This window comes from Centrocercus urophasianus, unplaced genomic scaffold (genome assembly GCF_019232065.1).
Source record: "Centrocercus urophasianus isolate 14NV4802_14NV808 unplaced genomic scaffold, USGS_Curo_1.0 seq_33, whole genome shotgun sequence".
Taxonomy (NCBI): Eukaryota; Metazoa; Chordata; class Aves; order Galliformes; family Phasianidae; genus Centrocercus; species Centrocercus urophasianus.
This window is the reverse complement of record NW_024884900.1, coordinates 9,687,130-9,712,440: the sequence shown is the minus strand read 5'-3', so window position 1 is coordinate 9,712,440 and position 25,311 is coordinate 9,687,130. Positions and strand designations below refer to the sequence as shown.

Below are 25,311 nucleotides of genomic sequence, written 5' to 3'. Positions count from 1 at the left end.
CAGGGAGGAGGTTGAGTCACCATCCCAGGATGTGTTTAAAAACCGTCTGGATGTGGTGCTCAGGGACACGATTTAGCGGTGGGTTGTTAGAGTGAGAGTAATCTAGGGTGAAGTTGCAGTTGGACTCGATGATCTTTAAGGTCATTTCCAACCTGAGCAATTCCGTGATCGAATGATTCCGTGGTCACAATGCTGGGACAGGGCTGCTTCGAGGGGGAACGCTGGGGCAGAGTGCCCGGGTCTCAAGAGCTTAGTTTTCTCCTGTTTCTTACGTCACACACCTGGAACAGAAGCCCCAACAAGGAGCGGCTCTCTGCCTTCCTTAACCTGAGCAGCTGAACAAGCACCAACCGTGGCATTACAAACCCTCAGGATGACGGCTGCCATCCCACTGCCCGCAGCCCCGGTGTGCTCCTGCCAGAGCCCAGCAGCGGTGCAGCGCACGGCCCGCGTTACTCACTGATCTCCAGCTGCCGCTGGATCCTGCCCTTGCAGCGCTCCCGGTAGTCGGTCTGCGTGGCGTTGTATTCAGACATCACCTCCACAAACTTGCGTGACAGCGTCGAGTGCTGCAGAAGGAAAAGCAACAGGAGGGTCACCGCCTCCGGCCGCCCGGGCACCACCTGCAGGCCGGGCTGCCCCGACCGCGGCAGGGATGCAGGATTTGCAGCCTCAGCACAGCGCCCCGTGCCGACCTCATGGCCGGCGCACAGCAGCACTGAGCTGGAAGCCCGGCACCGGCCGCTCACCTCCCCAGCTGCTCCTGCAGCACGTGGCTCTGACAGCACTGCGGGGATCTGTCAGAAGCAACAGGGAACTGCTGGGCAGGGAGCGGGACCGGCGTCGCTGGCAGACAAAACATCACTGAACTGGTTTTGAACCAGGCTGTCCTCGCTGGGAGCAGGCAGTGAGCTGCAGCCCCAGGTGTGCAGCCCAAGCCCTCCTGCTCATGAGGCATGGGCAGGGGCACCTGGATGCGGCCACAGAAAGCGGCTGGACCAGGGCCTGCCTGGGATGGAGGTCACACCGTGCCCTGCTGCCTCCATACAGCACTGCCCCCCTTCAGGAACCTCAGTGACAGCAGAGCCTTCAAAAATTGTAATGGAATCACAGCACGTGATTGGGTTGGAAGGGACCCCAAAGACCCCCAGCCCTATCCGTGCTGTGGGCTGGGTGCCCCCAGCTCAGGCTGCCCAGGGCCCATCCGTGGCCTGAGGAACCTCAGGGATGGGACAGACACAGCTCTGGGCAGCAATGCAGCACCTCACCGCCCTCTGAGTGAAGAATTTCCTCCTTTTATCTCATCTCAACCTCCCCTCTTTTAGTAAATCTGTTACCCCTTGTCCTAACACGATGGCTGCAGTGAGCTCTCCTCTCTTCTGCAGGCAGAACACCCCCAGCTCCTCGGCCCGGCTCCACAGCAGAGGTGCCCCAGCCCTCTGAGCACCTCGTGCCCTCCTCTGGACCCGCTCCAACAGCCCCACGTCTTTCTCGTGCTGGGGGCCCCGGGCCTGGACGCAGGACTCCAGGTGGGGCCTCACGAGGGCAGAGCAGAGGGGGACAGTCCCCTCCCTGCCCGCTGCCACCCCTCTGCCGATGCAGCCCAGGCTGCTGGCGGCTCTCCGGGCTGCACGCTGCTGGCTCAGGTCAGCTTTCCCTGCTCCAGAACCCCAAGTCCTTTCTGCAGGGCTGCCCTCACTCCATTAATACCCCAGTCCACACTGATGTTTGGGACTGCCCTCATCCAGGTGCAGAACCTTGCACTGACCCCACCTCTCAATCCTGGTCCCTCTGAATGCCATCCCTTCCTTCTGTTCTATCAGCTGCATCACTCAGCTCAGTGCTGTGCACAAACTGCTGGGAGTGCGCTCAATCTCTCTGCCCATATCTCCACTGAAAGTACTGAACAGTACTGGTCCTAATGCAGCCCCCTGAGGGATGTCACTTGTCCTGGACAACATTTTAGCCACAAAATAGTGTGTCCATCAAATCCCTGTGTGTCCAATTTGGGGACAAGGATGTTCTGTGGGACTGTAACAAAAGCAATGCACAAGTCAACACACATGACACTGGTTTCTCTTCCCTTCTCTACCAGTGCTGCCACTCTGCCATAGAAGATTATCAGGTTAGCAAGGTGTGATGTGCCCTCTGTGAAGATCTGCTGGTAATCTCCCTGTCTTCTGTATATCTTAAAATAAGACAGGAGTCTGTGCCAGGACGCTGTGTGATCCAGCTGCCAGCAAACATGAGCACAGCCAACAGCCCTGAGGCTGTCCTCGAAGAGTTAGGGAAGAGTTAGTTAGCACCCCACGCAAGCTACCTCCAAACCCTCCCACCTCTTAAATTAGCCCTTTCTACAGAGTGCCAGAAGTTTCCAGAGGTGAGAATGGTGCACAACCCAGCAGCACACTCACAGGGCACCCGCAAGCAGGAGCTAGCTGGTGGCCTGCAAAGCAGGGAGGAGGCCACCCTCAGCATCAGCCCTGCAGCCCGCCTGTGCAGCCAGAGCCCAGGAACAGGGAGCAACAGGAACCAAAACAGACATGGAAAAGAGGGAGAAAGGAGAGGAGGGAATGGAAAAGATGGGAAAATCCAGAATGGGTGAGAAAGCATCTAAGGAGAGAAAAAATTGAGAGTGACTGACGTGATGAAGAAACTCCTCCAAGTGCTTCCCCTGTGACTTTCGGGTCCACCAGCACAGCCCATCCTCACAGCAGTTCACCACCACAGAGAGATGCACCCCACGGCTGTGCCTGAGCCAGAGGGAACCTCAGAGCCCATATGTGGGGAGGACTGGGGCAACACGGCATCTCCCCACACTGCAGCTCCCAGCAGGCCCAATGCACACAGCCCCTCGTGCTCCTGCCACACGTCCACGTGTCCTGAGCCAACGCAGCCCCTGCCCCTGGGCACGGCACTGGAAACATCTTCAGCCACATTTGCCTTTGCTTCACAGCTATTCTCAGCAAGCAGCAGCTCGGTATTTATGGCAGAGCCTCAGGCTCAGGCAATCTTATTCCTCCTCTGCTGGCCAATCTCCCACGGAAGCCCAGGGCAGCTCCCACGTCGGCAGGCAGCCTCTGCTCCAGGTGCCACGGCACGGTCGGAGCGGCTGCCGTCACCCCCAGCTCACGGCTCAGAACCCCACACAGCTGCCACGCACGGTCCGAGAGACTCACATCCTGCCTTCTCAAAATGGTCTTCCTAAAATCCAGCTCATCCTGCCGAAAGCTATCAACATACGCTGCTCTGAAGCCAGATATCGCCTTGGGTGCTGAATGACTCCTTGCTGCTCAGCAGCATAGCGTACCCCCTCTCTTTTACTTAAGAAGTTATTTAACTCGGTGTTTACTTCGTCAGATTGTTATTTTTTGTTCCCACGGGCGTCCCACATGTCTACAGAATGCCTCTGATTTTCAAGGAACATGGAGTTTCATGAAAATGGGCTAGAAAAGGCATTTAGGCATTTTAAAAGACTTTTAAAATAAAATAAATCATTTTAAATTTATAAATTTCATAAAATAATCATTAAATAAAAGCCACCTGAATATTCAGAGTAAATAAAAGCACATCGCAATGGATCTTGCATTTGAAACAAATTCTTTAAACAGAAAATATTAACTGGAGTTCTGAAATGGAGCTGCTTCAGCTAAAGGGGAGGGTGAGGGTGGGTGTGAGGGAAAAACTCTCAGAAGGAAGGATGCAGCACTGGCACAGGCTGCCCGGGGGGTGGTGGCCGTCCCTGTGGGTGTGTAAGGAAAGGGCAGCTGTGGCACTGAGGGACGTGGTCAGGGGGCAACGCTGGTGGCAGGGGGGCGCTGGATGATGCCAGAGGTCTTTCCCAGCCTCTACAATTCTGTGCTTGTCCTTGAGCGCTTCCATCATTAAGAGACACTTCTGAAGTGCTCGTCCTGAGGGGCTCCTGTGGGACAGCCCAGCCCTCCCTCAGGATTCCCCTGTGCTACAGGGCTGCACAGCTCCCACCTGCTGGGCGAGTATTTCCTCCAGCTACACAAACCAAGCGCAGAAGCAATTAAAGCAAAAGCTATTCTTAATAACAAGCACTGACATTTGGAAGAACATAAATGCCAGTGTTCGCTCCGTTATGAACTCAAAATTACTTTCATACTTAAAAGTCCATAATCTTAATGCCTGGCCACTCCTGATTTACAGCCTGCTAACGCAGAATCAGCTCGTTTCACTCAGGTTTGCTCATAGCACAAAGCAGCGAAGCCCTCACTGCAGAAATACCTACACAAGGACTGCACTTCATGTACCAGACATCTAAATCAGATCTCCAGTTCAACCTGTCCTGACTCCCACGCACAAATGCGCCTTTCAGAAGAAGGATGGCTTCCTTGGGCTTCATTCTAGACAGATCAGAGCATGCTGCTGAACGTATGGCAGGAAAAGAGTTTAGAAGTGACAATTTTGACACCTGTGGAGGTTTAGCCATTGCAAAATTTTCCTCACAGACCGGTGATTTAAAATTAGTTTCAGTCTGGTTCCCAACCATTTCTTTGGCTCCAGACGACACAGCCAAGTGAAGGTGAGCCTGGCCACACAGACAGTGATGTGAACTCTGGCAGCACTCAATACAGCTGGTGATAAGCAAACGCATAGGACCAGACAGGATGCATCTGAGCGTGGAGCTGAAACCAATTCACTGCAAATTGCCTCTATAGAATCTTCTGCAGACAGAGGTGATCGCAAGTTACCCAGAGGACTGACAAAAGGCAAACTTGACACCAATCTTTCAGGAGGAGGACGTGGGAACCCACGCCTGCTCAGCATCCTTGAGTCACTGCCAAAGTCGCTGGATACAGAACCATCATAGAATCATCACAGAACAGTTAGAGTTGGAAGGACCCCTAAAGGCCATCAGGTCCCACTCCCTGCAGTGCACAGGGACACCCACAGCTCCATCAGTGCTCAAAGACCCTTCAGCCTGACCTTGGCTGTCTGCAGGGATGGGGCAGCATCGCCTCTCTGGGCAACCTGTGCAGTGCCTCACTGCCCTTAGTGTAAACAAAATTGGAAATGGCCAGCTTGAATATTCCAGAGGTGAATCATGCTGTACCAGTCTGATTGTCTTCTCCAAAGGTATGAGCGGCTGTGCAGACGAGGGAAGGTCAGGGAACAGTGTGCACACCCTGAGTTTCAGGCCTTTGATGAGATGCAGGCTGGATAACGCAGAGGGAAAAAACACTAGGCAAAAAGGGCTGTGAACAGCGATACTAAGTCCAAACAGATTTTGAGGTGACCAAGATGGTCTGGGCCGGAGCAGGGGATGAATGAGGACAGGCTGAGAGAGGCAAGTATGATTACCTGGAGGGACACAGCTGAAGGGATCTTATTGCTGACTACAGCAACCTAATGGGAGGTGAGAAGCCAGAGCCAGATTCATTCTGGAGGTGCAGAGCAGTGGGACAACAGGTGGTGGACCAAGCTGGGATACTGGCAATTGGAAATTTCCAATAGGAAATCCGACAGGGATTAGGGGCAGCGGGGAGTGGAGGGGTGGAAATCACTACAAAGATGATCAAGCACTGGACCAGGGCCCAGAGGAGCCACGAACCTGGTGTCCATAATGTGTCCATACTCACAGACAGTGAGAATGCAGACCAACAAGGCCATGAGCAGCCTGGCATGGCACAGCTCTGAGGCAGAGGCTGTGGTCCCCTCCCACTGAACACACTGTGATCCCTCTGTCAGGACCTCATCCATGTGTCAGACTTCCACTTGGGCTTTTGGCTTGTTGCTGGATGGCCAAGCCCAAGCACCAGGACTCAGAAGAGCAAGAAGAGGTAAGAGGTGGCCCAAATTTCCTCTGTCCCTACTAAGGAATGAAGAGAGATGGCAGCTCAGAGGTCCTAGCTCTGCTGCTGTTCCTTTGCCTGAAAATGACCTCTGGGGATGGTCCCTAGGACTCTGCAGCCTCAGCAGAGCTGTGCCACGACTCCTACAAGCAGGAGAGAAGAGAGGACACACAGAGGGGCTTGCTGCCATCCTGCTTTGCTGCACACTCTGCACTGTGCTTTGCTTCAGCTTTGCTGTGTCCTGCTAAAAGCACGGCCCAGCACTTGGCATTCCTGCTTGCTCCTGAGACACATCTGAAGCATTTCTCTTGCATTCATTCTGCACAGCATTGCTTGCCCACCGCCTCGAGCTCAGCCTCCCTCCACCTGTGGGGTTTGGATCATGCAGAACGCCGTGCTGGCAGCAGCCTCTGCAGAGATTTACTGGGGTATTGATTAGGGTCTGACTGCAGCACAGGGGAGCAGACTGTGCAAAAGGCTTTCCGTGCTGAAAAGGAATAAAAACAGTCAAATTCCTCTGGCTTCCCTGCAAAGTGTTTTGAGACAATAAGATTCCTGGTGAGCTACAGCTGTGGGAAAAACCCCCATGAGAGTGAAGTTGCCTGCATCCCCCCACTCATGGGCACTGAAGAACAATGCTGGCAGCTGCTATTTGCATTATCAGTTTAATGGCATGCTAAAACAAGACCTTTGCTGCAGAACAAGGCCTCATTTGTCTGCTCTGAGATGCCTTGTTTTTGTTCACATCTGCCAGTACGTTCACTGAGGACAAAGCACCAGAGCCTGCCCTGAAGAAAAGGAGAAGCAAAGGCCAAAGAAGCACTGCCAGAGCAATGGCCCCATTCTGCAAGGTGTGTTCTCGTTGAAGGCCCACTGGTAGATTGGCCAACCCACAACAGAGACGGTGCAGCATCACTAAGCTGTGAGGCAGTAAATCACAGAACCACAGAATCATTAAGGTGTTCAGCCTGGAGAAAAGAAGGCTGTGGGGTGACCTCATTGCAGCCTGCAGTACCTAAAGGGAGCCTGCAAACAGGAGGGGAGTCAACTCTTTGAAAGGGGAGATAACAGCAGGACAAGGGGAAATGGTTTGAAGTTGAGGGAGGGGAAATTTAGATTTCAGGGGGAAGTTCTTTACAGAGAGAGTGGTGAGCTGCCCAGAGAGGCTGTGGATGCCCCGTCCATCCCTGGAGGTGTCCAAGGCCAGGCTGGATGGGGCCCTGGGCAGCCTGGGCTGGTATGAAATGGGGAGGTTGGTGGCCCTGCGTGTGGCAGGGGGTTGGAGCTTCATGATCCTTGAGGTCCCTTCCGACCCAGGCCATTCTGTGATTCTGTGATCATCTAGTTCCCACCATGCCCACTGAACACGTCCCTCAGTGCCACATCTCCATGGCTCTGGAACACCTCCACACTTCCTGAGCTTCATTATAAGGATGTTGTGGGAGACAGTGCAAAAAGGAGCACTGAAGTTGAGGTACATGACACTTCTTGACACTATTTCTTTCTGAGGTGGTGGGAGGGGATGTACTCAGAATTATACGATATTTCAGCCCAAGAAGGGACTTCACTAGGTCATGCAGCCCAACATCAAGCTCAAAGCAGGATCAGTGACTCCCGGTTACCAGTGTGTGTTGCTGGACCCACAGAACCCCATGTCCCTCAGCCCCCATCTCTCATAAAGCCAACACGCTCTATCTCCCTTGACAAGACCAGAAATGAGAGCAGCACACATCTGTCAAAACTGAGCAGCCATGGGCCATGCCTGGAGGAAAAGGTACAGCCTTAACACCTGAGTCTCATTAACAAAACCCAATTTAGCTTGTTAATGTCACATAACACACTCATTTCTTATGGAACAACTTTGCCCCATTCCCCCAAAAAGCCATGAGAACACTGGCCAGGGCAGAGACTCACCTGAGTTTTCCTTATCCTCAGGTCGGCAGATGACCTGTTCAGTCCTTCCTCTTGTTCGATACTCTGCTCAATACCTGGTCAGGGTAGAAAAACACGGATTATTTCAGGCTGGTCAGAGAAGAAAAAGAGATTGTTTGCCAAAGAGACTTTAGAAATGGATGCAATGCTTGGCTCTGATCTCGGAGCTTTCCCGTATCCAAACAAAAAGGAGCACAGGCTGGCTGCCTGCCCACAGAGGAGGGAACCCAGAGCTGAAACACCCTGCAAAACATCAAAGCTTGAGACTTCTCCTGGGACCCTAGGAATGGCAGCTGCACAGGGCTGGCCCGGCAGCACCGCACTGGGTTGTCCTTTTCATTTTGCTAAAAACCGTGGAAGAAAGCTCCTGCCAGCATTTCCCTGCCATTTCATCAGCAGTCGGCCTTCTTCAGCATTTGTCATCAGTCGTTCCCTGTTCCCAAGGAACGGTATTGGCAAACACTGTACATTTACAATAATTAATAAAGTCACATTTTCCCAAGAAGCCAGTAATCAGAATTAGCCACTGCATGAGCAATCTCTCTCCTAAAGGAGTCGATCCGCTGTGAGCAGATGGTGTTTCTGATCATTCCTGACCGTTCCCTTCCAATGATCGCACCGGCCACAAGGTGGAGTGGGACAAGGCACAAGGACCGACAGGGAGACACTGCACTGATGTGTCTTTTGTGGAAGGGGAACCACAGCCTGCCCTGCCATTCTTTGGGCTCCTTTAAAAACAAACAAACAAACCCACAAAACGCAACAGGTCTGGGAAAGGACTTTTTTTTTGCACAGAAGCCTGAAAACCTGTGATTTGTATAGTTGGTTACACATTCACAAGAGGAAGAATCCACACTTAGCTGTTCTCCCAGTGCTGGCTGTGAGGTCGGGCGTCACCACTGCATGTGGTGCCTGGAAGCTGTCCTGGACAGAATGACCATGAAATGTTGGAGCTCTCTGCACTTGGTGAAGTCAGGAGGGTCAGCAAAGCTGACCTGCTTAGAATGTTGGCTGGGAGAATCCCATGGGAGTCAGCCATGAAGGGCAGAGGGGCCCAGCAAAGCCAGACATCGTTCAAGGAGGAAATCGTAACGGCACAGGTGCCTGTGTGCCTTCAGATGGGCCAGCGGGGAAGAAGACTGGCCTGGAACAGGGAACAATTGTTGAGACTCCAGGAGAAAAAGAGAGTTTATGACCTTTGGAAGAAGGGTCAGGCAACCTGGGAAGAGTGCAAGGATGTGCACAGGGTATGCAGAGGGAAAAGCAGAAAGGCAGAAGTGCAGCAAGAACTTCATCTGGTCAGTGTTGTTATAGATAATAAAAAATGTTTCTACGAATATTGTAACAGCAAGAGGAGGACAAGGAGAATGTCTATCCTTAATTGGATGCAGCAGGGAGCATTATCAGGATGAGGAAAAGTCTGAGATTCTCAAACCCCTCTCTACTTCTGTCTTTAACAGACTGCTTATCCTCAGGGTACTGAGACCTTGAGCTGGAACACAGGGGTGGGAGCAAAGTAAATGCCCACGATTCAGGAGGAAAGAGTGAGCAAGCTGCTGCTCTAACCTGGGCTGCAGCACATCTGTGGGGCCGAATGGGACCCACCTGAAGGTGCTGAGAGAAATGGAGGTGGAAAAATCACTTGGATAGCAGGAGAAAACTGAGAGCACATCCGATATTCCAGGTGAGACTGTGCTCTGCCCGGTCACTGCCCAGCACAGCAGGTGCCCAAGGCCAGGGGGTTCAGGGCTGCCTCTGCTGGGCTGTCCCTGGAGGCATTCAAGACCAGGTGGGATGGGGCTCTGGGCAGCCCGGTCCGGTGTTAAATGTGGAGATTGGTGGCCCTGCCTGTGGTGGAGGGGTTGGAGCTTCATGATCCTTGAGATCTCTTCCAACCTGGGCCATTCTGTGATGGGCTCACACCAGAACTGGGGAAAGTGACTGCCACAGCACAACAGGGATCAGAGAGAAGTGCTGGCCTCAGGGACATCACCAGACCCCCCCAGCGCCTTGCAGCAGCAGCACCGGTGTGTACTCACTCTTTAGCTTGGAGCGCACTTTGTTCGCTGTCTTTTTGATGTCTGACATGAGCTCTTCCAGCTCCTCCTTTGTTTCTGCGGAGAAAGAAAGAGCAAATATGGGTGTGCTGTGGATACTGCTCAGATCTGCTCACCCGTCCCCACAGTGTGTGGGGCAGAAGCAGGCAGCACTGCCCCTTCCTGCTGAAAGACAAACACACAGCTGGCAGCGCTGCTTCCCACAGAGGAGAGAAAACGACTGCTGTACATCAAAGCCCTTCTGCACATCAAGTGCTGCAGTGCGGGCTGACTTCCCTACAGCCCTGCCTGGCTGGGCAGCCTTCTTCAGGACACATCTCCACGGCGGACGGCCTGCTGCTCCTCAGCTTGCTCCCCCCGTGCTGAGCACTAGGACTCAGCCCAGCTGTGCCCTGGCTCCTCTTGCCACGTGGCCACAGCACCTCTGACACCATCCAATTAGCAGCCACTTTGTGCACACTCACTGCTTTTGGCAAAAAACATAGAGGCTGCAGCAGCACAAGGCCAGAGAACACCCCCAGTCCCATGTCCCATACCTCAGAAATGGCTCTGGGGAGCACAGTAGCAGGGCTGTGTAACGCAGCCCTCACACTGCAGCGTGCAGGGGCACAGGAGGTGCAAACAAAAACAGGCAAGCAAGTTCCTTCCTCCTTGTATTCCTTCACATCCCTATGTGCTCACATGCAGACCCAGAGCACAGTACCAGCAGCTGCGGGCTCCTGCTGGGAGCAGAGCCCTGCTGAGCGCCCAGAGCCCCGCAGTGAGTCCCCGCCGTCACCAACGCCTTCTCCCAAGGATTGTAAAAGCTTCCTAGCAGTGATCCTCCTGGGCTGCCAGGGGTATTGACTTGGCTACAGAGAGAAGGAAACCAAAGTGTACGACACACTTCAGAGCAGTAAATCAGCTGCGAGCCCTGACTCACAGACAAGGTTTGGCACACGGCTATCTATCCTCTTTCCCACGTGCAAGCAACAAAGTTAGGCAGTAAGGCTCCAAGCTCACCACTAACAACAGTGCCATCATTAGAACATCTCTAGATACCTTGCAGGACTTCTCCCTGCACTGCAGCACCTCCACACCACCACCAGTGCTTGGCAAACCCGATCAGAGCGGCGCCCCTCCATCTGCATTCCCAGGAACCAAGGTGCCGGTGGCAGAGGCCAGGCCTGCCGCCCATCAGAGCATCAGCACGGCACGGGGAGCTCAGATGGCTCAATGGCAGCCAGCTCTGGCTTCTATGCCCAGCTGCACAACACAGCAATCCGCATCCCAATACAGCACAAACCACCCGCCATTCCAATGCGACTTCTCAGCAATGCTGCCATCCTAACACTCCTTCTTGATTTTGATGAGATCAGGACTTACTTCACTGAATAGAACTCTGCTGAATAGTCTCTAGGCACATTAACTGAGTCATTTCGATGGCTGTTGTAGCTGCAATGCTGTATGCTTCCAGCCGGCAGCCACAGGCAGAATTAGAAAACCATGACGATGTGCTGGGGGAAGGTCACATCCTACTGACACTTGTACACATTTCAACTCAGTGCTAGGAGCTTCAGAGGGGCTGGGAAGACGAGGAAAGGAGCATCTGCAAGTACCTTCAGCCAGGCTGCCATGAACATGAGGAGAGCTGGGAGCTGTGTCTGTTCACATGGAAGCAGGAAAGCAAAGAGGACTCCACGGCCACATCCGGCTGCACAGTGGGAATGGGGAGAGAGCAGGAGGGAGATGCTGCTGGGAGGTGTGGAGGGGCATCACAAGCAGAGACGGAGCAAAGTGGGATGTGGGTCATCCCAACTGCAGGTGGGAAAAACTGCCATTGCAAAGGTGATGATAGATGCTGAAAGGATAGGGAACAGATGCCCAACCTTTTGGCTTCCTGGGCTGCAAATAGTGAAGAGGAACCTGTATATGCAGGATGCTCCAAAAGTAATGCCTCCCATTTATTTCCATGGAAACTACAACCGATAAAATGAGTGCAATAACACTATTTGATAGAGAAAATTCTCAGCTACAAAACACTATTTTTCAACAGTCACCACCATTAGCTATGTATTTTCACCAGCAAGGAGCAAGAGCCTGCAAGCTGTGCTGGCACAAAGCTGCACCAGTGGAGCTGACCCACTGCTGATATGCACCACCCATCCTTCACTGTGCTCACATGTGCTGGTTGGTCTCCATCAGCACGCAATGAGCATCAATGAATGTCACTGGAGACATTCATTCTGCGTGGAGAAGTTCAATGACACACTTTGCTCCATCCACCCTTCTGTGTCAGACACCGTTCTGTCAGACTGCCCGTCTGCTGCCAGCTGTCACACAGCAGCAGCACAAAATGGGGCACTGGTGAGCAGGTTCAACCCCTACTGCTGTGCCGCCAACATCTGACATTGTGGGCTGACACCATAAAATGGGAGGCATTACTTTCGAAGCAGCCTTCATAAAAGATATAGTTAATGTACACAAGTAACAAGACTTATTTTAAGTTTTATTTTAACTTTAATGTTTCTCAAAACATTAAAAAACAGTAGGGCAACAAGACCTATAAAACCAGGGTCTGACAGCAAGCCAGGCACTGATCTGCAGAGGGCATCCGCCTCCTGCCACCCAGCCCAGGCTGGCAATGGGAGCTCCAGCAATGCATGGCTCCCTGGCAGCGGGGAAATATATTCCCTCCTATTCCGCTTCCTTGCCGATTCCTGAGCTCCTGGAAGTACCCCCTATTTGACAGGGGAGGGGATGAAACAACCCACTGAACACTCCCATGTGGGCTGCTGCTACAGCCTGGCCTGGGCGCTGACACTCAACATCAGCAGGCAGCAGACTTCCCATCCCACTGTGACAGGCAACTGCCATCATGTCATCACTGCCACGATTCGATGTCAGCGCAAAATGTCCCAACGCCTCTACGTGGGAGCAGAAGAGAGATGATGTGCGCAGGAAAGCTCTTACAGATCCCCTGGGGCTGAAGGTATCACTCTGACCACCGCCCGTCCTGTCCTGCAGTGAGAGCTCTGGATGAAGTGCAGCTGGTGCTGGGCAGAGCCTGCAGCCTGAGCACCGTCCATCAGCTCCGCCAGCAGCTGTTGCCTGCCTGCTGGTTACATCCCAGCAGCACCCAACAATGGGGCTGAACTTTGCATGCAAGAAGCAATTTGATTTTATGACCAACTTGGGCGAAAGGTGGAGGAGACTGACAGACAGCCCGGTGCCTTGGTGCCTTTCCTCCTTCTGGGAGGAAGTGGCGGGATTTGATTTTCTTTCCAATTACTCAAAGGCAAAAGCAACAATTACACATCCCGAGTTACAGTGCAAACCAGAGAGCTTAGTTCTGCTTTCCTAGCAGTGAGACCCTCCTAAAGCATGGCTTAAAGCAGCCAAGCTGTGGGCAGCTGGCATCCACTCATCCCAGCCCACGCAGGAGCCGCCTCCTCGCGGGGCACCCAACGAAAACTGCAAGATTTGGGACAACCAACAGCTCTGACTGGCTGCTCCCATGGGCTGCGAACATGACATCCCACAAGCCCAAGTCCTCCCAGTGGGAGGCTGCAAGCTCCGCCCTGCCTGCAGGGCACTCAGCACCGTGTGGAGCTGATCAGACCCACTTACCAACGCCTTGCGGAACTGCACGAATTGTATTATCCTCCCTTAATTCTCTATTGATCGAATTCCACTTCAAGGAGTCCATTATTCTGCCCAGAAGCAATGTCAAGTTAATCAGTCAATAAGAACTCAGCTCCTTCCCCTTCTTTTTCCGCAAGTGGATGCTGTGCCACCTTCTGAGCTCCCAAAGCCTCTCTGGTATTTGGAATCTTAGTGGAAATCAACACTAAGGGCAGACAAACCGCCTTACTCAGCTCTTTGCAAGCTTCCCTATTGATGCCTCCAGGTAGACTGGATCCAGTGTGGTCTATTTTGGGGGTCTGCTGCTTAAGAACCATCCAAACTCTTCTTGCAATGCAAGAATTCAATCATCATAAAGTAAATCACTTTTCCCAAGCACTCAAAAAAGGCATTTCCTTTACATTTCCATCCCTTCTGCATTGTTCTACCATTGTCATTGATTAATGTGCTGGAACCGCTGATCATTATCTGCTCCCGCTGCAGGGCACTTCAGGCAGGCCAGCCATCCTTCAGGCTGCTTCACTGCTCTGTGCCCCTGCAGCACCAGGAGAATGCATTCTCCTCCTCCTCAGCCAGGCAGGGATAAGCAGAGACAGCAGTAAGAAAATCTCCCCAAGTAGGAGTTACTGAAAAGCAGTAAGAAAAGAATGTGCGGAGGACCTGCAGCGTGCTTCAAATTTATTCCCTGTGTGCGTGATGTAAATCATCGAGTCGTGACCACCTGCACTGAACCCACGGCATTTCATCCTGCTGGTGGCTCCCCATGAGAAAGAGCAAATGCCACCTATCACTGGAAAAACCTTCTCCTGGTGCTGGTGGGAAAAAACTACTTGAGCAAGTTTGAGCACCCGGAGCTTCAGCTGCAGGAGAGCTCTTCAAGAGCCTGTGACTCTCTTATAGAAGCAGATATGAAATGCAGTACCAAAAGGCACCTGCTGCAGAGCTCAGACATCTCTTCTGACCAATCCAGCCATTATTCTCAGAAAAAAAGTGGCCTGCTTTGTATTTCTGAACACTCGCCCACAGCCCTGGCACAGACAAGGGGTCATGGCCACTCAGCAGGGCTGCAGATCCTCTGCCACTGCTCCCCCCATTCTGAACAGCAGCTGCACAGACACACGGTGCCCATCTGACCGCTGCCACTTGCACAAGACCTGCTGGTGCCATACCTGGCCAGACCCAGCAGCTGCTGCGACCTGCTGCTCTGCTGGGTCTCACAGCACACAGCTTTGAGCATGCTACGGCCAGACAAGTCCAGGGAGCTGTGCCCCATCCCCCTCCCAAGGGCACGAGGCTGGGGACAAGACATGGCTCTGGCAGCACTGGACACATGGGAACACAGGCTGCACTGCGCAGTGGTATGCTTCAATAGGCAGCAGCACACGAGCAACAATCATAACGCATTTAATCAGCGGAGAGAAACAGGCACTATTTGTCAGGATACTCCAGGAGCAGACCCGGACACTGAGCATCACTAAATGGCAGTAAGAAAGCAATGGGAAATGGCAGAATGGGGAAAAGGCTGCACCTCACAGGGCTCGGGACTGACTGCAGCACCTTTCTGCTGGGATGTGCCGTGAGGACAGTGCTGGGCTGCAGGACTCCACACTGCCTGCCGTGCCTGGGACACACCGCAGTACAGCCAGCTCTCCCCAGCTCCAGGCACTGGATTCCTTCCTCATTTGGAGTCACCCACGCCACAGAAGCTGAGCGCTGAGCGAGGAGGGGCGGCAGCAGCACAGTGAGGTTACGTCCATCCCTGCTCTTCTCTCTGTTCTTCCCACCCTGCAGCTCCCAGCATGAAGGCTGCACGGTGACCACCACCTCCCCCTGGTCCCCCTGCTGCCCAGCAGCTCAGCACTGCCAGCCCTCCCTCCTCCCCAGCACAGAGACGTGCTGCCCGGCACGCTCGCCCCACTCCTCCCCATGCTGTGTCACTGCCAGCGTCACCGCCGTGTCACCAGCCCCTGCCTCCCTGGTGCTCAGTAATTCGTCAGACCACAGCCCTGCTCTGTGCTTCCCGGCTCTGACACAATGTCACCATTGCCACCTCTGAGAGCCTCCAAGAGGGGACATGGCCAGCAGTCATCCTCGGGGGGGGCAGAGGGTTTTCACCTCCAGTGGAGCTGAAGTAATGTTAATGGAACACGTGCTTGCCCCCAGCAAAGTGAGGGCCGCAGCCCTGCTGCCCAAGGAGCACCAGGGAGAGGAGAATGGGGAACCCCAAAAGCGAAAGGGCCACAAAGACCACAATCCTGTGCAGCAACGCAGCAGCTCCACAGTAAACCCACAGCTCCAAACCTGACCCCTCCTTGCTCAGAGAAGGGAGCGGTAACTCTGCCTGAAATAAGAGTTCGTTCTGGGAACGGTGGCAGGAAGGGAAAAAACCCCAATTGTCTGAGGACACATTTGGTCTGTGCGAAATGACGGGGCAAACTGGATGGATGCAGGTGCAGCTACCAGCGCTCATCTGACCTCCTCAGCTTCTGCATAGTTAATGTTTTCGTTAACTCAGCTTGTGCCTCCTCCCCAGCACGGCTCATCTGCTCCTTCACACCCACAGACACCACCAGCAGCACTGAGTGCTGTGCTGGGCTCCTCCTGGAGCTGCAGTCTGTCTCCCTTAATTACGGCTTCCCCAGCCTCTCCTTCTCCCCACACTGCAGCTCTCCCTCTGCTGCCACTCCATGCTCTGCATTTCTCTTTGCCAAGATTTGCCTTCCCCACTCACAGCGCTGCTCATTCCTCGCTAATGGCTGCACACAGCAGCAGGCTCTGCCCTGCCAGCCTTCCCACCTCAGCACCAGCATCTCGCCTGGCCAAACAATGCTACCTCTCTCATCGTTTGTGTGCAAGCATAAAAGTCCCTTAAAAACCGAACCACCAAGCAAGAGAAAAAACACCTGCATGTGGCAAGGTAGCTCAGCTATGGGTCCTTCTTCCCAAACCAGGTTTGAATAAAAACATTTGCAACAAAGGTGAGGAAACGAGGAGAGCGCTGCTAATTACCCTGCAGCAACAGGAACACAGCCCCAGCTGGGGGATCAGATCAGGAAGGAATGATGGACGGGTCCCACTCCTGGCTCTGACCTCCCACTGCCTTCTGAGGTGGAGCAGAGCTCCCCGCCAACCTCAGCCGCCCCGTGGCTCTGTAAAGAACTGTATTTTACCGGGAGGTGACCCAGAAATGCCACAACTCTATTACTGGAGATGTTCAAACACGACCCCGGGCGGCTCACTGTGAGCAGGAGGTTGGGCCGCTGACCTCCACACGTCCTTGCCAACCTCAGTCTCACTGCTCCTCACCTCCCCACGCTGCCGGCGCACCCCAGCACCAGGAACTTAGCAGGGCTGTGCAGCACTGCACTCAGCCAGGCTGCAGCAGCGAAAGCAGAAGCGGCGCCGCCGGCCCCACAGCACCACGCACAGCCAGCCTGGCACGGGTGAACCTGAGCAATGTTTGGCAAAAGGTTTCCCAGCACAACACTGTTTGGAGCAGCAACCGCTGCTGTTGGTTCTGCCTTTCCACAGTGATTACAGACACAAGTGCCAGCAATAGAGCAGCTCCCTTTCTGGCACACGCAGTATCTGGGACAAACAGACTTCCTCTTATCATTAATTACTGCACATCCTACTAGACATAATAAGGAGCATGCGAAGTTTTAATAACTAATTAAATACGGCTGCCCAACCTTCTGGCTTGCCTGAGCCACAACGAGTGAAGTGGAACACCTTTTAGGTTGCTCCAAAAGTAATGCCTCCTATTTATTTCCATGGAAATTACAACCAATGCAACGAGCACTGTAACTCTGCTTGATAGAGCAAATTCCCAGCTACAAACAGTATTTTTCAGCACAGTCACCACAGTTAGCTGTGCATTTTCACCATGGATGAACAGTAGCCTGCATGCTATGCCCATCAAAACCTGCACCAGCGGAGCAGATCCGCTGCTGGTGTCCCATTGCAGCACACACCACGCACCCCTCTCTGTGCTCACACCCACCGGTTGGTTTCCATCAGCATTCAACAAGCAGCAATGAATATCAGTGAATCCACTGCTCCCACACCAACAGGAGCATCTGAGCCGCACTGAGCTCACTTGGGCTGAATGCAACTTCATGCAGCAAGAGAAGATGGAGTGGCATTTGCCACCTGGGCTCACTGTAGACACATGGTGGGATGTGCAAACAGTTAAGCAGAACGTCCCTAAAGCCCAGAGGAAAATAAGGGAGATGAGGTTCTGCTCGTGTTCTCCATGTTGTTTTCCTGCCCGGCTGCCTCCTGCAGCAGTACCAGCTATTCCAAGCTATTCTAAGCCCTCGCAGCACTCTCAAGGCACAGAATTAACTCCCAGATTGGGAGCTCCGGATTCCTTTTGGTCACAGTGAGATACGGAATCCACACATGGTGCTGTTACCCACTCCAAGCACAGCCTTTGCAAGAATCCAGATGGATGCCAAGAATAAGGCACTCCTTATAGCTGTAGCATTTTAAGAGCATTTTAACATGTCTTGCATAAAACTGCCCTAATTTCCGACTTGGGCTGAACATGCGATGGATGCATGAGTCACACACTGCATTCTTCAAAAACTCATCACGGGTTATGCTTCTACAGCAAACATGGCACTCAGGTGACTCCAAACACCTGGAGATGAGAGTCATAGGACAGCTCAGGTTGAAGGACCCCAGGACCTCAGGCTGCCAACCACCATGGCGTGCTTCCAGGTTGTCTTCCATCAAAGAACAGAGTGGGATGCAAAGAAGTGGAGCAGAGATGGCACTGCTCCTTCCAAGCTCAGCACAAACCAAGCAGCTCTCCAGCACAGGAGGACACTGAGAGCCAGGTGCCCTTTGAAATGCCAGCCCTCCTTCTTCTGACATCTGAGCCATCAAAGGAGGGACCACTCCTTGTGTTAGAGATGCACAACTCAGTGGCTCAGGAGGAGCTGCAGGCAGTAATAAGCAGTCAGTGCCTGAGCTGTTCCTCAGCTCTGCATCCACCCCATGTGCAGCCAAGTTCTGACCTGCTGGAGTCCACACCAGTTGACTAATTGTGTATCTCAGTGCTGATTAATCACGTTTAACCCTTTGTGAGATTTTTTACCAGCAGGGTGCACTCACGAAATGACTCAATAAATGCATCTATCATCTACAGCTTCGTCTAATTAAGAAGGAAGATCTGCCAGGGGACAGCCGGCCTGAAATCAGCAGCCGCATCCCAGCTGCTCTGCATCTCCTTCCCTCACCCTCCCTTGCTGATTAACCACCACACCACGGGGCTTAGTTTTGACTCTTTTCCCTTGTATCCAAAGCAGCTCTTTCATTTGCATTTTTGCTACTAATCTGATAACTCAATTAGGGAAATGCAGTTCTGCTCCACCTCTGTGGGACCTGGAAGCTCATTAACAATACCACCAGACTGCAAGACGCTCAAAGCAGGCAACGCCGACGTTCAGAACAGCTCGAGATTGATGCTGCCTGCCTTCAGAAGGCAATTCTCTGCAGCAGCCCCAGTCTCTCAGACAGACAGGACAGCTGGGGGCTCTAGGGGAGCACAGCCACCGAGGTGGGAGCTTGGGGGGCATACACTCTGTGCTCTGCTCAGTGCACCTTAGATCCCAGCGCTGTGCAGCTGCAGCCATCCTGCTTCAAATGACAATACTTTCTCCCCCATTTTCCTAGCAAACGCACGCTATTTTATTTTTTTTAAATCAAACGTACTGGCAAATTGATGCTGACATTTCAGGTAGCATGTGTAGACTCTGCTGTTACAGACCCTGCGCACGGATGCTGGCACAAGACACGTGCAACTTGCTGCAGGGCTACCAGCTACAATGGGCAGCAAGCTGCCGGCTTTCAGCACGTACCTGCAGCCCCAAATCCTCTCCTTCCTGCTGTTTCTGCTGCAGCCATGCAGCTCATCCCCTCTTTGCTTCCCATATAAAGTAACCGCATCAGCATCTGTCAGCTGTGCGCATTCCCCGCTGCTTTTCCAATCCATTGCTATTTGCATTTTATTTTGCCAAAGGAATTCTCTTTCTGCTTAGTCTGAAGCTCAACATATCGGGTTTCCTGGGTGGATGAGAAGTCCCCAGATAACCCTGTGCCCAACACCTCCCGGCCCCTCCGCACTGCTCTGATGTTCAGGGTCTGTCACATTCTGTGCACTCACGTCCAGAAACATCTTGCTCCCACACAAGTGCAGCCTTTCCACACACCATCCAGCTTCATTTGCTTATTATTACATGCAGAATTCAGACTGGCATTTTTAGGAGGCTTTGTTCCTCCACATCCTTTGTTTCCCACAAGCCCACACAGGGCTGTGATTTGGGGTCCCTGCCCACGTGCGCTGGGCATTACATAGCTGCCACATGGGGCTCAGCCCTACTCCCTGCAGCTACACCACCTGCTTGTCCAGAGCCCAGACCACTCCTTTTGGAGCTGTTGGAGCAAAGGGAGACTGAAGCAGATCAGCTACTGATCACCATTGTGATCATTACAGCTGCTATAAGCTCCATTCTGGCAGAAATCCACCAGCTGAGCAGAGAGATGGAAAACAGGTGAGAAAGGTGGGATGTCACCTGGCCATCACCCCCAGCAGCTCCACAGCGTGCCCAGCTTTCTGCAGCTGCTCGAAGACAAGATCCCAAATGACCCCACAGCCAAGCCCTACACACCATGACATCCAGGATAAGTGACAGTTTCTGCATCCCCCCAACAGCTGCCATCCCAAATGCAACTGCCATCTCTTGTGACGCAACCAGCGCTACTGGGGCACAGGCTGCCAGGCAGGCGGTGCATCACCATCTACAGAGGGGTTCAAGGAAACACCTCGTGGAACTGAGCGATGTGCTCAGCGGGCAATATGGCCAGTAGGTGGACAGCTGGACTGGATGATCTTAGAGGTCTTTTTCAGCCTCTAATTGTGTGATTCTGTGAATAAGAACCAATGACATACCCTAAGTCCCCACTGAATCAGAAGCACCACAAGCCTGCTCAGGAGAGTGAGCAGACATAGAGCCCAGTAATCCAGTACCCACAGGCACCGAGGGAAGGATTGGGGCACTGGGATGAAAAACCTCAACAAGTCCAAGTGTTGGCAATAGGGTTAGGCCAAAGCACCTCCCTCAAGACAACAGAAAACACAACCAAGCAAACTATGACCTGGGTGAAGGAAAAGGGATGAGCACAAGGGGAAACCTCACGGCAGCCTGCAGGTACACGAGGGGAGCTTACCAGCAGGAGGGGACTGGCTTCTTACATGGTGGGACTCTGCCCCACGGCCACCAGCCGGCACGGGCCCAGGGCTGAGCTCATGGCCCAGGAGATGCTCCCACAGGCAGGACAGCCTGCAGCGCAGCTGCTTCATCACCACTGATGCGAAATGACACCGCTGCAGAGCTCTGGCTAGGGGACAGTGAGGGGATCTGCACCCGGAGGCGGCGGGGCAGAACGCAGCGCACACGGGCTGCCGAGCCGTGCCACGTGCTGGGAATTAAAGGCACACCAGGGCAAACGAAGGGAGACTGCTAACCAAGGCCTGCACCTTAGCGAGCAAGCTGCAAACTCACTGCTAATCCCAAGCAGGTCGAGCTTTTACAAAGCTCACCCCTACCTGAGCCCTCTGGAGTTTTAGGTGAACCCCAAACACCCAGACAGCCGATGCCCCTGCTGCACTTTGCAGCTGCACAGCACGGCACGCCTGCAGCTCTCACCATGTGATTTATGTGCTGAGAAGCTGCAACGAGCTCCTGCTCATACCTCCTCTTTGTCTTCCATGGTCAGAAGCAGATTTCAAGGAGCTGCAACAGAATAAGCCGACTCTAAGCAAACTCGGCAGCTTGGATTTCCAGCACCCTCAGCGCAAAGAGAGGCAGTGGGGCAGAGCCCAGGGACACACATTGCAAAACCACCTGCAGTGTCTTTGTGGGCAGCCACCGCCGCTCCGAGGCCGGGGCAGAGAGGAAGGAGAGAGACGCTCCCTCTCGCTCTCCTAGCAGCCTGCACACCCTGCTCAGGTCGATGAGCACCTGCGTGGACACCCGCGTGCCTTGTGACACGGGCAGGGCGCCCAGCGGCACTGCGGAGCTCAGCAGAGGCAGCGTGAGGCAAACCGGGGCTGGTCGCTGCCAGAGCGCAGCTCCGCAGGGCTCCCAGCTAACAGCGAGCAGGCAGAACTTCCCCTGCGGCAATTATCCGCCCTCCCGGTGCTCGGCGCTCCCGAGTGCCGCCGTGCGACTGCAGAGCAGCCGCCCCGGCCGCAGTTACGGCAGCAGCGGGAGCAAAGCAGCGCCGTGCTGGGACCGTAGGCGGGAGCGACGTGCTGCGGGTGGGCGGCGACGGAAGGCAACAAACGAACGGCATCTGGGGAGGAGGGAGGGAGGGAGGTCGGTGAGGTATTTTCTGCGTGAATATTTTCTCCCAAAACCGAGCGCTGAAAGATTTGGAACAACATCGCAACACTGCAGCAATTCAAGCAGATACACTTCAGCGCAGTATTAGCAGCTTTCTGGTAAACAAACAGGATTATTTTCCAAGTCTTCCTCTAAAAATAATTTATTTCTTTACCACGCCGTAGTTTTAGGCCACCCTTCTGCGTACGATTTCTGAGCACCGAATCAAACGTTCCTCTACAAGCCGAGAGCACACATTCTGTCTGTGCTCAGCGTTCTACTCGCATCGCCCCGCGGCCCCGCGCTCTCCGCCCCCCCGCACGAACGTCCGGGCGCAGCGCAGCCGCAGCGCGGTCAGGAGCGGCCCGGGGGCAGAGCGCCGGGGGGGAGCGCGGGGCAACGGGAGCCGCTCCTGGCCGACGCCGCATGGATTGCGCCGTCCGTGCCGTCACACGGAGGGAGGGGAGCTGGGAGCCTCCTTGCACTGCCTGGGAGCTGCCGGATCACCGAACGGCTCAGGTTGGGCTCCCACCGACGCGTCACCCGGCTTTCCCCCACGCCATGCACAGAAACGGAGCGCTTCTCCCAGTTACTGCAAGGGATGGAACCTTTCTTGCTGCCGGTGCATCAGAAGAAAATTGCTCTAAATGGCGATGTGAGAATTCCTAGGGTTTCTCCACGCTTCCCAACCCCTTCAGCACTCCGATGTCCTTCTCCATCCCCCCGCTCCCTCCTACACCACTTGCCTGAAATTTCCACTTCAATCCACAACTCCTTCTCATCTGAAACACAGCAGCTATTTCTCCAGCCACCCCATCCCAGATGGGTTTTCATCAGTAAATCCCCACCAGCTGTTTCCAATCCATCGTCCCACAGTCCAGGATGCACACAGTTACAGCTCTGCAAAGCCAGTTCTAGTAACCCCCTGCAGGCTGTGGGTGACCGCAGGGTCCCCAGCCCCATCCTGCTGTCCCAGCCGTGGCCACAGCCTGCATTCCTGCTCTCGGCGTGCCTGGAAAGCTCAGGGCCCCCAGCCCTGCAATGTGCAGCAGTGCCCACGTAATCCCCGGTAACAGGATTTACAGCTTGCTCATCTCAGCCTCACTAAACTCATTTTGGCAAATAACGGATTATCCCTGTCTGTCAACACCAAGACAAAGGAGATTTAGTGAGAGAAAGCCGAGGTACAGCTGTGGAGCGTGTGCTGCTGCGTCTGGATGCTGTCTGCTGGAGGGATCACCTGCTGCCATCCCATCCCATCCTAACCCACGGCACGGCACGCTGTGGGATGCAGACCCACCCAGGGGCAGCTCTGCAAAGGCCACACACACATCTTCCAAAAGGACCACTGTTTGGTCTAAATTAAGCCCAAAATAATCACAGAGCAGACAATTGGTTTTGGTTTGTTGGTTGTTTGTTTTTTGTTGTTGTTGTTTTTGTTTCTTTTTTTTATGTTGCCAATGAATCAGACTGCAGTTAATTGCTATTTACTCTGCGTTCACTCAGTGTGGCAGATCACCCAGCAGCACTCAGGATGATGGAGCAGAAAACGGAGACCACAAACCTGGGCATGCAAGGGGCTGCATGCTGAAGGAGAATCTGAGCTGGTCCAGCACATGGCACACCACTGGGACAGAAGCAAAGCACAGCTGCATGGGGAAAGGGGAAACTGGCACACCACAAAAGCTGCAGGAGCTGAGGGCTGAGCGCACGGACATCCAGGTAAAAGAGGGATACAGCTCTGCTACGGCAAACAGCTCCACGGGGCAAGAGCAGCCCCCAGCCATTGGGGGGGGCAGGAGGCAGGGGATGGGAAAGGGCAGAGATTGTGTAAAGTCCTCCCAGAATGAACAGACTGCTGCATGGAACCGACAGGATGAAGCCAGAAGGGCAAAGAGCTATTTAAGCTAAATATATTTGTTCTTGCAATGACGTCGGTATTTAAATTGATCATAAATAGACTCGGGCTGGAAATGAGAAGATGCATCCTGACCACTGGAGATTAAGTCCTGGAGTGGCCCTTCAACAGGAATTACTGGGACAAGAAACAAAACTACTTCAAGCTGGAGTTGGAGAAACACAGGAATGCACAAAAGGTGATGGAAAGCATCTCGGTGTGAGACAGAGGCGTGATGCAGCGAGCCAGGAGCAGCCCTGGGCACAGCCCTGCCCATCCTCAGCACATGGCGGGCGCTCACGGCGTGGCACAACGCTGGGCTGGGCCTGTGCTCTGCCCCATTGCTTGGAGAGCAGGCTGCCAGCTGTAACACACTGCCAAAGGACCTGGCGAGCAGCAAGGTTACCGCCAGTGAAAGCACACGGACCCCTCAGAGGCGCACGGCCAGCGCTGAGCATTGAGATGACCCAAAATCGCCTTCTTAGCAGCAGACAGCTTTGCACATGTCACACACAGCCCAGCAGCTACGATTTGCCTCCTCGACTACCTGGAATAGCTCTCTGCCATCAGATGTTCTGTTAGGAACATGAGACCTCTCCCCAGATAACTCGCACCTCTTGCAGCACAAAGCTGTGCAAAGACCTGGGAGCTGCACCAGAGGAAATTCTGCCTCGCTGCAGAGCAATAATGGACCCACTGCGAGGTTTGAGATATCTGTTGGGTCTTCTGAAGCCTGCAGAGAGGGGCTGAGCTGACAGGCTGAAAGACATGACTTCAGATTGAAGATTTATATTCCCAGAGGCAACTCATTCACCAAACAGCATCTCTTATATAACTCAGCACCAAGGAACCACGGGCATGGAAGCGGGGAGGAAAGCTGTGTGCCGAGAAGATGAATGGCACAGAAGTCCCTCCCGACAGCTCCAGCAAAACATCATTTAATCCCTCTCCGAGAGGTGTCTTAACATTCAAAGCCACCTCTTCTGGGAACCAGCCCAGCCCAAGCACCACAGGCTAATGGCCTGCTTCAAGCACCACGAGGGGCAGCAGACGCAGCAGCTCACCAGGAAGGATTTTAAGAACACATCTAGCAGGAATTTATTCGACCCAGAGGAGCAGCAACAGCCCCTCTGTGCAGGCACACAGCCCCAGTGCCCACGCCTGCAGGTGGAGCTGCAGCAGGCGCAGAGCTGCTCAGCGGGAAGGTGCTGCCGTCCCCCCACCTCACTGGCACGATGGCAAAGTGAGGCAGATGCCCACCCACAGGGCACCAAAATAAGCACAGGCGGCAGCGGCACACAGATCCAAGAACAGTCTGTGCAGCCAGAAGAGACCAGGGGAGGGAGGAGAGGAGTGCGATGACACGAGTGCAGACTGGCACCACGCAGGCAGGCACAGCAGGTGTCACACTGAGCCCTGACCCCTCCAGGGTCAGTACCTGTGCCTGCCTGAGCACGGCCACCCACAAGGCAGGCTCCGGCAGGACTGTTCCTGCAAAGCCTCTCCTCTGTTAGATGCCCTGAGAACAACTCAGCCACTGTGCATCCATCCATCCATCCATCCATCCATCCATCCATCCATCCATCCAT

The 25,311-nt window shown here is 53.8% G+C and overlaps 1 protein-coding gene across 3 annotated transcripts in view; it reads right to left on the bottom strand.

Annotated features, from left to right (window-relative positions):
• The window catches only part of STX1A (syntaxin 1A), a 50,434-nt gene that overhangs the window by 12,142 nt on the left and 12,981 nt on the right, over positions 1 to 25,311 (bottom strand). For all 3 annotated transcript variants that reach the window (XR_006170763.1, XM_042829980.1, XM_042829979.1), the window contains exons 4-6: positions 9,791 to 9,865; positions 7,734 to 7,807; positions 461 to 569 (exon numbers count right to left, since the gene is read on the bottom strand). Coding sequence is in view for 2 of the 3 variants with exons in the window: in XM_042829980.1 (XP_042685914.1) it covers positions 461 to 569; positions 7,734 to 7,807; positions 9,791 to 9,865 (258 nt within the window). In the remaining variant the exon portion in view is untranslated. The remainder of the gene's footprint in view (positions 1 to 460; positions 570 to 7,733; positions 7,808 to 9,790; positions 9,866 to 25,311) is intronic.